Here is a 13687-nt window from a genome sequence, read left to right on the forward strand (position 1 = left end):
GAAGTCGAGGGGTCAGGGACGAGCCGGGAACGCAGTCCCAGGCCGACCGCTGGGTAAAACCATCCTTCCAAATGGAGCCCGAGGTCAGAGGGTGCAGCATAAATGTCTCTGGGAAGAAAGTGGCCCCTGCAAAGAGCAACACTGCATGTGTGAGAAGCTGAGTTATTTTTAGGATATGGTAAAGGCCCATTTCTCTTTTGTCAACAAGAACAAAGGAAATTCAGCCAATCCTCGTTATTCGTGGATTCCGTATTTACAAATTCACCTACTCACTAAAATTTATTTGTAACCCCAAAGTCAATACTCATGGCGCTTTTGTGGTCATTCAAGAACATGCAGAGAGCAGGAAAAATAATTGAATCACCCACTGCACACCAGACCCAGCTGAGGTCAAACTAGACCACGCTCAGCCTTTCTGTTTCATCTCTCACGCTGTAAGCTAGTGTCCTTTTCATGGTCTATTTAGTGCCACATTCTCACGTTTTTGTGCTTTCTGTTGGTGATTTCACTGTTTCAAATGGCCCCCAAGTGTAGTGCTGAAGTGCTGTCTGTGTTGTAAGCACAAGAAAGCTGCGAGATGCCTTCTGGAGAAAATGCATGTGTTGGATAAGGGTCATTCAGGCAGGAGTGAAAGTGCTGTGTGCTGCGAGTTCAATGGTAATGAATCAACAGTAACATTAAACAAGGTGTCTTTAAACAGAAACACACACAAAACAAGGTTGTGTGTTGGTCTGCTGATGAAGAAGCTGTGACTGGAGCCTGGTGCACCCTAACCCCGTTAACCCGAGGAGCAGGGCAGCACCCCTGTTCCGGGCTCCAGGGTCCCGGCTGCTTTACAGAACAGAACTGCTGCTGGGAAGAAGTGACTGTAATCAGTAACTCGGGGGTGGGAGGGGGGGCTAGACAAGAAAGACGTGATCCACATGCTGAGCCAAGTAAAATGTGGAATGATTTTGAACAACTCGTTTTCAGAACAAAGAGAATCCACTTCTTATTAAGACGTACGGGTCCTAGCGTTGGACCACAGAGAAGGAATGTGAGGCTAGCACCCACTTGACTCTGAAGGGAACGGTATTTACAAAGTCTTGATCCTATAGATGCTGCTTGTAGGCATTTAATTTTCAAAATAAACCTAGAGACAAAATGAAGATTTCACTGTAATTACAGAACAAAATATAAACTTTATGGGGCCAGCCCAGTGGCATAGTGGTTGAGTTCCTGCGCTCTGCTTCGGCAGCCTGGGGTTCAATGGTTCAGATCCTGGATGCGGACCTACATGCTGCTCATCAAGCCACGCTGTAGCGGCATCCCATGTACAAAATAGAGGAAGACTGGCACAGATATTAGCTCAGGGCCAATCTTCCTCACCAAAAAAAAGTATATAAATATATATATAGAAATAAAATATAAGTAAAATAAATATATGTAAACATTATGAATCAGGACAATGGAAAGTAAGGAAGACAAAGGTGGAAATGAGATGATAAAGTAGGGAGGAGAGGACCAGGGAAAGGTTGGGCGCGCACATCCTCATCTTATATACCAGTGACTCGAGAGATGATCCCTAAAGTCGGTCGAGTCAGAAATAGAGATTGAAGTAAATTATTTAAAGGCTCCAAGGCAATCAGTGGAGGAAATGAAAATGAAAATATGCTGTCAACAGTTGGAAAGGGGAGGAGAAAAGTGAGTTGAGTTCTCATCCTTCTGACACAGGCTTTGATAGACACCGTCTAAAAGTGAAAATAAATCGAGAAGTAGAGGTATAAACGATAGCGGTTTGGGAGGTAACCGCCAGAACTGAAGTTAAACGTTGTTACGTGGAGTCGCCTCTGGCCGTGAGCTGGGAGTAGGAAGAGTGGAGTGGAAGACTGTTGCTTTTCATTTTATGCATTTCTTTACTTTTGGCTTTATTTTACTATGTGCAAGTATTTCTTGGATTTCAAGACATAATGAACGCAAAGTTTTAAATAACTCTTTTAACTTCTCTATTTTCCTTGTTTCAGGGTGACCTTGAGCATGTCAGAATTATCTGTTTCAGCTTGTTGGTGGGCGGCCCTAACAGAGAAGTCCCCAGGCTTTCTCACTTCACAGAGAACTTAGTGTCTGGGTCATTTTTTTCTTGGAGCCCCTAGGCCAGAAGAAATGCCTATCAGCTCCATTTATTAAGGGGTCAGGTTCAAACAACTTAAGTATTTATGTCCTAACAATTTAGTAGCTGTTTGAAAAAATATTAACGCATGAATTAGAAGAAAAAAAGAATATTTCTATCCCATTCTTAAATAACCACAATGAATTATAAATAGGATGTGTGCACCTGTTGGGCACTGCACAACTTCTCAAACCTTAGAATCAGATTGGACACCGCAACTCTCATTTTCTGTTCTACACTGATTTCCACCCGGCACTTGCTTTTTTAATCACAGCAACTGCCAAAAACTCAGCTTTGCAAAGGCAGAACATCATCAGAGGAAGACAGTGCAATCCACCGTGAACCACCCGGAGAACCACTGTGGGCTGGTAGCTGTGGGGTCTGACAGAGGTCACATATCACTGTATTTCCCTTGAAAGCTTGAATATTCGCTGCTGTGTCCCAAGGTGCCTTGGCTCACAGTTTGAGAGCCGTGTCTCTAGCATCTGTTTGAAACTTTATTGTGGTCTATCATGCAACTTCATTGGAAAATATTGGAAGATGGGGCAGTGTATATTTCACAACATCTGATGTAGTTTCTTGTTCAATAATAAATGCTCCATAAATATTGCCTTTCATTGAACCTATGATGTCATAGATTGCAAGATGCATACTGATGTCTAGAGACAGTAAGATGTAAAAAAAAAGAAGAGTATCATAAAATCAATGAAATACAGTAGTTATTTGAATAGGCTGGTGTGAGTTTATTGCCCGTGTCTGAGTCAGTGCTGCAATTTAATATTTACCCTTGTGATATCTGTAAAATCTAATGCGTCGGTGTCCTTATAGGCTTAAAACTCAATCACAGAAATAAATCCTAGGACAAGAGAGTCTGAACAGGCCCTCTTGCCCAGCGCACACAAACCGGCTCTGTTCTCCCGACGCTGTGCTCTTGGAGGCGAGCGAGTGAGCAGGCAGCACAGCGTTCTCCCCTTTCTTCCCTGAGTTTTGAGTGTATAGTCCTGTCCCCACTGCTAACATGCTTCAAACTCTCCCATTCACTCTGCGAATAATTACGAGACTTCATACCTTGGTTGTCCTTGGTCTCTCAGATATGAAAGGACAGGTGTATCGCAGATCTGGGTTGGGTCTGGTCTGGTTCCCAGTTCCTCTTAAGTACCCCATGAGCAGCCTGGAGGCTGGGGCCGCCTGAGCTTGGCCCCACGGTGCCTATAACCCTCCGAGAGCTTCCTCCAGCCATCTTTCTTCAAACGTGTAAACAAACGTAATGCACTCTAGTCCTTAAGCTTGGCCTAAGTAGAGCAAAATTTGTTTTAGAGCGGAAGGTAAATAAATGTAAACATTTAAGTATTAATCTGATGAAACACGTTTCCCATTGCAATAGTTCTTTTCTCCATCCATGAGTGGCCCCACACAGAGATTCACATTCCCAGGAAGTAGAGAAAACCCCTTTAAGTTTTTAACTCTTGACTTCCCAAGACTGGATAGAGTCCTGGGAAGGGTGGCCTGGAAAAGAAGGACATTAGGGGTTATAACTGCTCCCCGCTCCAGACAGAGTCCAGCACAGGCTGCGGGGCAGGGGTGGTCTTTGGAAAGCAGGGTCTTCTCTGGAGGGTCTGAGGAGGCGCAGCCCTTCCTTCTGTCTGGGTTCCAGTAGGCCTGACGTGTCAGCTCCCCTCAGCCTCCTCTCTGCTTCCCCCGGGATTCCTGGATGGGGACTGATTCTTGCAACGTGCACGGGCCTCCCAGCCCCTGGGGCCCAGGAGTTAGGTGTCCGTGGCTTAAAGCCAGCACAGTGTCTGAAAGATGGGTTCCCCAGGCACAGAGAGCTCTGCAGCCCTTTTGAAGCACATGCAGCAGTCTCCCACTTCGGCTTCCAATGGAATTGCGTCCCCCACTCTAAAGCCCTAACCTAGAGGAAAGTCTGGAAGCCAGAGAAAGTCTTGTGACAAAGTGCTGAGTGTGGGGTCGCCCCTCCCTCTTACAGTTTCAGCTGCTGTGTTTCTCCGTTTGATCTAACCCTGCTTTTCCTCCCTTGGCTAGTTTGTCTTCATGAATATTTTAGGCGTCAATCCCCTAAAGTCTCCTGTTTTCCTGCTACTGACAGTCCTAATTTCCAATTTTTAGGGCAATTTGTGACTTCTCTTGGCTGATATGGGAAAGTCCCTAGGTTGCTTTATCCTGCACACCTAGTCATTCCCTGGGTGTTTTTGTTTGAGAAAAATGCGGGACGGGGGGATGGAGGGGGCCTGCCCTTGTGGCCTTTGTGCTCCGTGCTCTCTCGGACAGTGGGAAAGATCGTGACCATCCAGTACACACCCTATCCACCAGGGATGTCCACCCTGTGATGGGCTTTTCAGGTGGTTTCCTTGGCAACCAGACCTACTAATCTTCCCCATCCCCTCGCTTACCAGTCACTGAAAAAAGCTTAGTGGAGTCACCATACTAAGACATCGTTATGAACCAGCTCGTAACTCTTTAGAACTCATTTCCTAAAGGGACTAAGCTGCTTTTCCAAAAGCATTTGAAAGTGCATTTCACAAAAATTGGAATGTTAAAGACCAGAGGACCTTCAAGATCAAGTAGTCACCTCCCTGTTTTACAGATGAGGCCTGCGCAGATGACATGTGGAGCCCACATAGCTAGTTATGTAGAAGTGGGACCATGTCCAGGCTTCCTGCTCTGAATCCCAGGCTCTTTCCATTATGGCGGGAGCCACCTCAGTTCTGAACACCGCTACCGGCTAGCGGACCTGTGCGGCGGAGCTCTCTCTGAGGACAGGGGCCATTTCACATTGCTTTATGTGTCCCTGTCCCCTGGGACGGTGATGACCAACAGCAGGTGCTCCAGACATTCACTGATGCCTGCCCTAAGTTTCCTGAACATAAATTGATGGTTGTACCCCTCATATGCCGTCACTTGCTCCCTCCAAGAGAGATATCTGTAAATAGATTTATGAGCGTTAGCAGCGGAAGCGCGGAAAATATGAAAGTTCTAAAAGTGGTGGTACTGTTTTATCCTTGTGCCTTACTGTGAAAGAGAGAATATCCTAAGGCTATTTGCTCATCTTTGCTTGTACTTAACTTTGATGAATACCTACATCTTTTAGTGGCAAAACGACACAACATAGGAGCACAGTAAGTGTGTAAGAGCATTTAAAAATAGTGTGTGTGAAGCATGTAATAAAATGCCTCCAACTTGCATCATTCTCCTCCGGTATGAGAATGGGGTTTGTTGCTCATTCTGTAGTTTTTATATAAAACTCCTCAGTCATAACGGAGCAATCAGATACTTTAAAATTGAGCTCTATGTTCATTCTTCCATCCAGATTAAATAAATCCCAGTTTTGTATTTTTCCTGTTAGCCATGCAGTCATTTAGCACTTTCTTCCATCATCGTTTCAGCCACTTTCTTAGATGTCTTCATTGCCATCTTGGCGGTGTGTAGGCTGACGTAGCCAAAATTTGAGAGGACCACCTCAACATATAGAACCAATTTCAATTTATTTTCGACTTTCTCATTTTCCATCCCCAAAGGAAAATGGCCACTGAGAATGACGTTTCCCCTGGGGCAAACAGCCTTGATGCATTCACGAGTTTCCTGGAAATGTTCTGTTTCCTTTTCTTTGCTCCTGCATGTTAACTCTTTGATATTTGCTTTTACTTATTCTGGATTATCTTCCGTTTTTTGGTCACAGGACTCCCTCAAGCAACAGGTTAAGCTCTATTACAATTCTCTGAATTAGTTTTCGCCTTACAAAGACTTTTTCAGAAGTATATAATTATTTTGTCTTTGCACGAAAGATAGCTTCCTGAAATAACAATGAATTATGTACACATCCCTTGGTGCATTGTACTGAGGTCACCTCTTCAAGCTGATTCTGAAGTGTCTCCCCCAGCTCAGCCTGGATCCCCCACTCCAAGGAGCCGAGGCATGGGCTGCATTATAGCTTTGAATTTGCTATGTTTGGTTCCTCTGCATCAGCATATTCAATAAAATTGCCGCTTCTGGCATGTTTTTTTGTTTAAGAATGCTACATTACTGGAGAATTTAAAAGGGTGTTTCCGTCTGAGAAGTGCACACCAGCTCTGAGTTGCTGGTCAGAGCTAAGCATTGTCAGAGGCGTGGCCAGATTGACTAAGTACTGTATTAAAATAGGCAGAAGCAAAGCCGGGCAGAGGAGCTGGATGAGTTTTCTGGTTGCTGCTGTGGCAGATTACCTTCAAATTTGGTGGCTTAAAACAATACACATTTATTCTCATACACATAGTTCTCAATACACATAGTTCCCGAGGTCAGAGGTGGAAAATCAGTTTCTCTGGACTAAGGGGAAAGTGTTGGCAGGCCTGGTTCCACCTGGAGACTGAGGGGAGAATCCATTTCCTTCTGTCATCTCTCTTACTACTCCCTCCGATTTCCTGCCGCCCCCTTAATAAGGACCTTGCAATGGCATCAGGCCCACCCGAATGACCCAGGATGATCTCCTCATCTCAAGATCCTTAACTTAACTGCATCTGCAAAATCCCTTTGCCACAGAAGCCAACATATGCACAGGTTCTGGGGATGACATCCTGGACAACTTTGGGGGCCGTTATTCAGCTGACTTGGGAACTGTGATCTCGCTCTCCAGTGACAGTTTCTTTGGCCCCTCCTGTGGAGGTTGGGCTGGCTTGATGATGTGGGGAGGTGTTTATGGGTGGGCCTGCTGATGCCCTGCCCCCTACCTGCACTGCCCTACGGTGGCAGCCAGGTCTCAGCTGCCTCCACTGGGCTGCCAGGCGTGTCACACGGTGCCCTAGGGCCACGCCACTGTTCCCAAGATGTTTGCCAGCCACCCTTCCTCAATGTGCCTTCTTTCCTTTTCAGCACTGAGTTAGTGCCGGGAGGCCACTGTGTCAGCAAGCTGAGAGGGAAACTGAGGCAAGATGTCAGGCCGGAGCGGGAAGAAGAAAATGTCCAAGCTGTCCCGTTCAGCCAGGGCTGGTGTCATCTTCCCCGTTGGAAGACTGATGCGTTACCTGAAGAAGGGGACGTTCAAGTACCGGATCAGCGTGGGTGCTCCCGTCTACATGGCGGCAGTCATCGAGTACCTGGCAGGTAAGGTGCACCCACGGGGCAGGACCCCCCTCCCTGCCCCCAGCCTCCCCTTGGCGCCTCTCGCGCAGGCTGGGAGGGATGCTCTCATTCACCCTGTGGCCGTCTCGGGGCTGCTGTGGGCCATAACAGGGTTTCGGCTTGCCTGCTTGACTAAAATCAGTTTCTGCAGGCTTTAGGGGAGGGAAAGGGGCATGAAGACAGACCATCAGCATGGAAGGAAGAGAATTCCCAAGAAAGTGGTCCTTCTAGACCAGCCCCGAAAAAGATGTGTCCTGCTTTAAGCAAAGGCAACATGTAAAAATCCAGGTTCCTGCAGAAACTACAGGGAGGGCGGGGGCTCACTATTCATCTTGTAACGGGGGGTCTTCACTTGACTTCAAGGTCCTCACTAAACATCGGTTCTCCCGGTGTATTAAACTAGGACTCAGTGTCCGTAAATAACACTGACCTGAGCGTCTGAAGCCTCTTCAGTGGTTCCGTGAAGCCTATACAATAACGTTCTAATTTTGCTCTCCTTTCCGGAGGTGGTTACTGTCTACAGCCGATACATAGGAAATAGTTTTCCATATTGGCTGTTAAAATTATTTTTTCCTGAAAGATGAGATTTTTGCTCTGTGGTCTTTGTATATTTGAGTGGCTTTCTATTTAGCTTTTTTGTTGTTGTCCTCTTATGTCACAGTTAAACAGAAACCAAACTTCACAATTTCAAGGATGCTTTTTAAAAATATATATATACATATATAAAATATATGAAAATAAAGATAGATATCTATAAATAAGTGTGATTAGTTCCTTGACGGGTCGTTTTAGCCATGAGCAACAATGTCTGACTTTGCCCGAGGTTAACCAGTCCCTCAGACGCCCAGGTTAGCTCGCTCGGGAAGTCCACGGGTAAAAAGCAAACCTCCCCACACTGTCGCCCCGGGAAGCCGAGCCCCTACAGCCGCAGCATGGAAACCCCTGGGCGCAGCAGGGCTGGACCCAGCTTCTGCCCCAGGTCTCTCTTCCCCTCCTGCTTCTCCCTCAAGAGCAATCCTTCCTCCTCTTTGGATGCTCTGTCCTGCTCTGCCGTCTTGGTGCCCAAGCACTGTCACTGATAAAGGGTTTACCTTGATCTGCTCGCAGGAGCCTTCTCCCCCGGAGCTTCCATCACGCAGACCCCAGCATCTTGAGCCTTTCTCTTCTTGTAAATGAAAGACTTGTTCCTGGGCTAAAAGTTTCTCAAGAGAACCTTTAGGGGGTTGGAGAGAAGGGCTGGAGGGTCCTGAAAGTCGATGCAGTCAAGCGTGACAGAGCAGTGCTTTTCCACTCTGGGGATGTTGTTGACAAGGGGTTGGAGCTGAGACTGCATTTCTTTCCTTTTTTTCTTTTTTTTCTTTCTTTCTTTTTTTTTTTTTTTGGTGAGGGAGATTGGCTCTGGGCTAACATCGGTTGCCAATCTTCCTCTTTTTGCTTGAGGAAGATTGTCGCTGAACTAACAGCTGTGGCAGTCTTTTTCTATTTTGTACTTGGGACGCCACCACAGTGTGGCTTAATGAGTGGGGCATAAGTCTGTGCCCGGGATCAGAACCTGTGAACCCCCCAGCCACCGAAGTGGAGTGCGAGAACTTAACCACTCCACCACTGGGCTGGCGCCCTGACTCTGCATGTCTTAATGCACTCCTAAGGTGATTCTGAGGCCTCTGCTCCAGGAGCCACCAAAAGGAAAAAGATTGTAGGCACTCTTTTAGCAGCAGGCCTGAAGGCTTGGGGAAGGCTTGTTTAAAATGCAGGCTCCTGGCTGCACACTCCCCACCCTACCCCCCAGGATCTGATCCACTGGGTCTGGGGTGGGATCCAAGAATCTGATAGAAAAAGCTCTCCGCTCAGGGAGGGAGAGGAAGGACTTTGAGAGGGGTGCATGAAGCTTTAAGACAATCTGTGAGATCCTATCACCCACTGAAACTGGAGGACCCTGAGTCTTGGAGGGATCCCGCCTCCAGGTGGGGAGCTGGGTTCCCTGCAGTGCTGCGGCCCTGAGCTATGCGCTTCCTGCTGCGCTGCCCATTGTGATGTCTGTATAATCAAAAAATTAAGTACTTCCTGTGCGTCCACCTGGCAAAAGTCTAAACTTCGAGTATAATAGAACAAACTTTGGCCTTTTGAATCACTGGCATCTCTGTTAGTCTTTGGTTCAGATAAAAGTTAGGGCTGGCCTCGTCGCCAAGTGGTTAGTTTCACGAGCTCCGCTTCAGTGGCCCAGGGTTTCACCAGTTCTGATCCTGGGCACAGACATGGCAGCACTCATCAAGCCATACTGAGGTGGCGTCCCACATAGCACAACTAGAAGGACCCACAACTAAAATATACGACTATGTACTGGGGGGCTTTGGGGAGAAGAAGAAAGAAAAAAAAAGATTAGCAACAGGTGTTAGCTCAGCTGCCAATCTTTAAAAAAAAAAGTTAACATTTTCCTATTCATTCGTTCAACAAATATTTGTTAGACGTCTACATGTCAGTGCACACAGGAAGTCTTATATGACTTTTAATTTATCTGGGATTAAAGCCACCAGACCCCATAGCAATGCATACTCTAACCTGAACGTCACCCTCTGGACTCTGAGCCAGCACATCTTTAAAAATTTATAGTATCTCCCAAAGTAGAAGATCACCCCACTTTTCAAATTGATCTCTCATAATCCTCCATTCACTCAGCGAGCCTTTACTGAACACCTGCTGTATGCCAGGTGTTGTTCTAGATGCTGAGGATACGGCAGAGACCAAGACAGACAGGAGTCCCTGCCCTGGGACATGGTGCATTCTGGAGGGGAAAAACAGCAAAAAATAAGTGTATATGGCACACATCAGAGGGTGATGAGTGCCAGGGGACACACAGCAGGAAAGGAGAGAGGTGTTCCGGGAAGGGGGAGGTGAGGGGTTGTAAATAGAGCCGTCAGATAAGGTCCCCCGCCAGGGGCGGCACGTGAAGGAGGCAGGGAGCGGCAGGGGCTGTCGGGGCAGAGCTCCAGGCGATGGGAGGGCAGAGCTGGGAGTGCTGGGGGAACTTCAGAGGGCCCAGAGGGCAGGAGCTGAGGGGGCTTGGACTGTAAATGAGGCCCGAGGGAGAATGGGCTGGTGGGGATAAGAGCTTGAGAAGGGAGCTCTGGAGGGTTCTGAGCAGAGGCGAAAGTGAGCTGACCCTGGGGAGAGAGCAGAAGCCTGGAAAGCAGCAAGAAGCTGATGGGGACATCTGATGAGAGCCATGTGGTTGGGGAGTGGGCAGTGAAAGGACCGAGAAGTGGTCAGAGTACTGGTATATTTTGAAGGCAAAGCCAACAGGGTTTGCTGAGAGGTTGGACCTGAAATAGAAGAGAGGATGAGCACCTGGAAGGCTGCTGTTGCCAATAATACTCTTTCCCCTGGTCCAGTCCCAGCATCCAGCATCGTCCTGGGTCAAACGGGGAAGGTGAAGCTGGTCTTCTGAGGCCCAGGCCTGTCTTCTCTGTGTCTCTTCCTTCCCCTCTTTTGTGCTTTGTCTCCCCTCCAGACTCAGGCTGGAGTTGAGTGCACAGGTTTAGATGTCGGTTTAAATCTGGTTTATCAATTTACCAGCTCTGTTACTTTGGGTTGATTCCTGAACCTCTCTGAGCTTCAAGTGTTTTCAGAGCTAGCTCATTTAACTCCATTACATGAGCCGATGTGTGTAAAATGCCTGGTGCATAGGATGCACTTAATAAATGGCAATTCTTCTCCTCTCCCTTCTATTAAGAGCTGGTGAAATCATTCAGGGCAAAGTATAATGACTAATTCCGTTAAGATGTTGTATTTTAGAGCTGTATTTACATTTTAATAAGACAAGGAGTTTTAAGTGAAAAATGAATCATTATTAGTGGAATTGCAGGTCATTGTTGAGTAAGTAAAAGGGGGATTTTTGTTAGGGTTTTTTTGGAGGGGGCACCAATCCATTTTGTTAGGAAAGGGGTTCCAAGTGTGAAAGCCTCCTGTCGACACAAATACCGACCGAGACCCTCCTTTGGATCAGGCCTTGAAGACAGGTGGAAGACAGACGACACGGTCCGTCCCTGCAGGGCAGATGATCACTCAACACTGCACGATAAGATGACATGCGCGTTGATCGGGGACGTCAGAGGAGCTTGGGGAAATTGGGGGGCGGCTGCCTCTTACCAAGCAGGGGTGTTAGGACCTAAACCAGGTTCTCAACCATGGTTCTCAAGTTGAGGGATTTAACATCCTGATGCCTAGGTCTGACCCCCGGAGATTCTGGGGTGTGTTCTGCCATCAAGATCTTTTAAATCTCCCCAGACGATTCTGATGGCGGCCAGGGCAGGGAATCCGGAGGAATTAACTAGATTTATTTGGAGTGTTGAACTAGGGAGAGATTGTCAGGTTGGAGAGGAACAAGGGTGAAGGCCTGGAGTCTAGAGGAAGCATGTGGCCCCTGCCAGAAACTGGAGGAAGGTCATGCACCTGGAGCAGAGCTGGGAAATGGGAGGGGGAGAGAGACAAGACGAGGGCCTGGGCAGGCAGGTCCTTGGGGACCGTGATGAGAGTGTGCACATTTTGCACACACGCCAGGGGAAGGCGTCGAAGGAGGAGGCGGAATTTGGGGCATCGCTTAGGCTTTAGGTGGAGAATAGTTGGTAGGAAGCGAGATCAGAGTCCAGGAAACCACTGGGAGCTGTATTGGTGGCATTTTTGAGAATTGACAGTGGCCAGGACTAGGGGTATTCAGTGGGGATGATGAGAAGAAATGGCCAAATTTGGGAGCGATCTGGAGGGCAGGGTCCGCTCTGCCCAATAATCGATTGGATAAGGAGGACGGGGTCAAGGGTGGCAGGAATCTTTCAGCCTTGGGCTGCCATGGGCTGAGGAGTGGAGATGTGAACTCCAGTCCAAGAGGATTGGCCAAGAGGAGGAGAAGAGAGGAAAGTAGCTGGTGCCTGGAGAATGGTGCCTGCAGCTGAAGTAGGAAACAACGGAGGAGAATAGGAAGCAGGGTGAGGGGCTCAGTTTGGGACCTGGCGGGGCTGGTGTCTACAAGGTGCCCTGGAGGGCAGAGTGGTTAGGAACACTGGATTCTGGCTCTGACTCTTATCAGCTAAGAAGTGTCAGCCCTGTGCTTGCTCATAGCGTCACTGTGGGGATTATGTAAGATAATGTGTGAAGGTGCTTAGCACCGCCCCAGGCACATGGTAGCAACTCAGTCCGTGAGGCTATTGCTGGTACTGAGTGAAGACCTACTAGGTGTGTCTGGGGCCCAGGAGGGAGCTGTGGGCTGGAGGTACAGACGCAGGCACCGTGGGCAGGCTGTAGTGAAGGCTGTGGGAGTGAGTGAGGTCACCCAGAGAGAGGGCAGCGACAAGACCAGTATGCCCAGGTAGCGGGGAAAGGGTGGTGAAGGCGGCTGAGGAGGGCAGCCAGAGGTTAGGAGGAAGCGTGAGAGTCAGTGCCCCGGAGACCAAGGGAGAGGAGAGGGAGTCAGTAACCCTCAGAGGTCACGCCAATAAAACCAGACAAGGACAACAGATCTCAAGATCACGGTGACCTTGGCCAGGACAGTGTGGGTGGTCAAAGCCAAACAGCAGTGGGTTGAGGGGTGGGAGGTGTGGACAGGAGAGAAAGGGAGTGGGGACTCTTCTGGGGAGTTTGGCCCAGCAGAAGGGAAGAGGGGGACGACAGCTGGTGGGGTGGGAGGTGGGAGAGGGTGTGACGCAGCAGAGGCTTGAGCCCGGGTCCTCGGATTCCATCTTTAGTTCACTACCACGCCTGAGGTTTAGCGTTTCCTCCCTTTGTGAATGTGGCTACAAACCGCGGTAGTTCTAGCCAGGACTTTTCACCAATTGAAATCACTGACATTTTCTTTTTATTTGCCATGGTTATAGATATCTAGAATATCATTCACATTTATCCTTATGTCACACTCACAGTAGAAGTAGAAATCACCTCCATCAAAACAATAGAAAGAATAAACAAATGGGACTTCATCAGACTAAAGAGCTTCTTCAAGGGAAATGAAAACAGGATTGAAACAAAACAACAACCCACTAACTGGGAAAAAATATTTGCAAGTCATATATCTGACAAAAGCTTAATATCCATAATATATAAAGAACTCACACAGCTGAACAACAAAAAATCAAACAACCTGATCAAAAAATGGGCTGGAGACATGAACAGACATTTCTCCAAAGAAGATATACGGATGGCCAATAGGCACATGAAAAGATGCTCATCATCGCTGATCATCAGGGAAATGCAAATCAAAACTACACTAAGATATCACCTTACACCCATTAGAAAGACAAAAATAACTAAAACAAATAGTAACAAATATTGGAGAGGTTGTGGAGAAAAAGGAACCCTCATACACTGCTGGTGAGAATGCAAACTGGTGCAGCCACTATGGAAAACAGTATGGAGATTCCTCAAAAAATTAAAAAT

At 47.6% G+C, this 13687-nt stretch overlaps 1 protein-coding gene across 2 annotated transcripts in view; it reads left to right on the forward strand.

Annotated features, from left to right (window-relative positions):
* MACROH2A2 (macroH2A.2 histone) overlaps positions 1-13687 on the forward strand; it is a 50858-nt gene that overhangs the window by 12857 nt on the left and 24314 nt on the right. For both annotated transcript variants that reach the window (XM_008517692.2, XM_008517693.2), the window contains exon 2: positions 7016-7246. In XM_008517692.2, coding sequence (XP_008515914.1) covers positions 7075-7246 — 172 coding nt within the window. In that variant the 5' untranslated portion in view covers positions 7016-7074. The remainder of the gene's footprint in view (positions 1-7015; positions 7247-13687) is intronic.

This window comes from Equus przewalskii, chromosome 1, assembly GCF_037783145.1.
Source record: "Equus przewalskii isolate Varuska chromosome 1, EquPr2, whole genome shotgun sequence".
Classification (NCBI taxonomy): domain Eukaryota; kingdom Metazoa; phylum Chordata; class Mammalia; order Perissodactyla; family Equidae; genus Equus; species Equus przewalskii.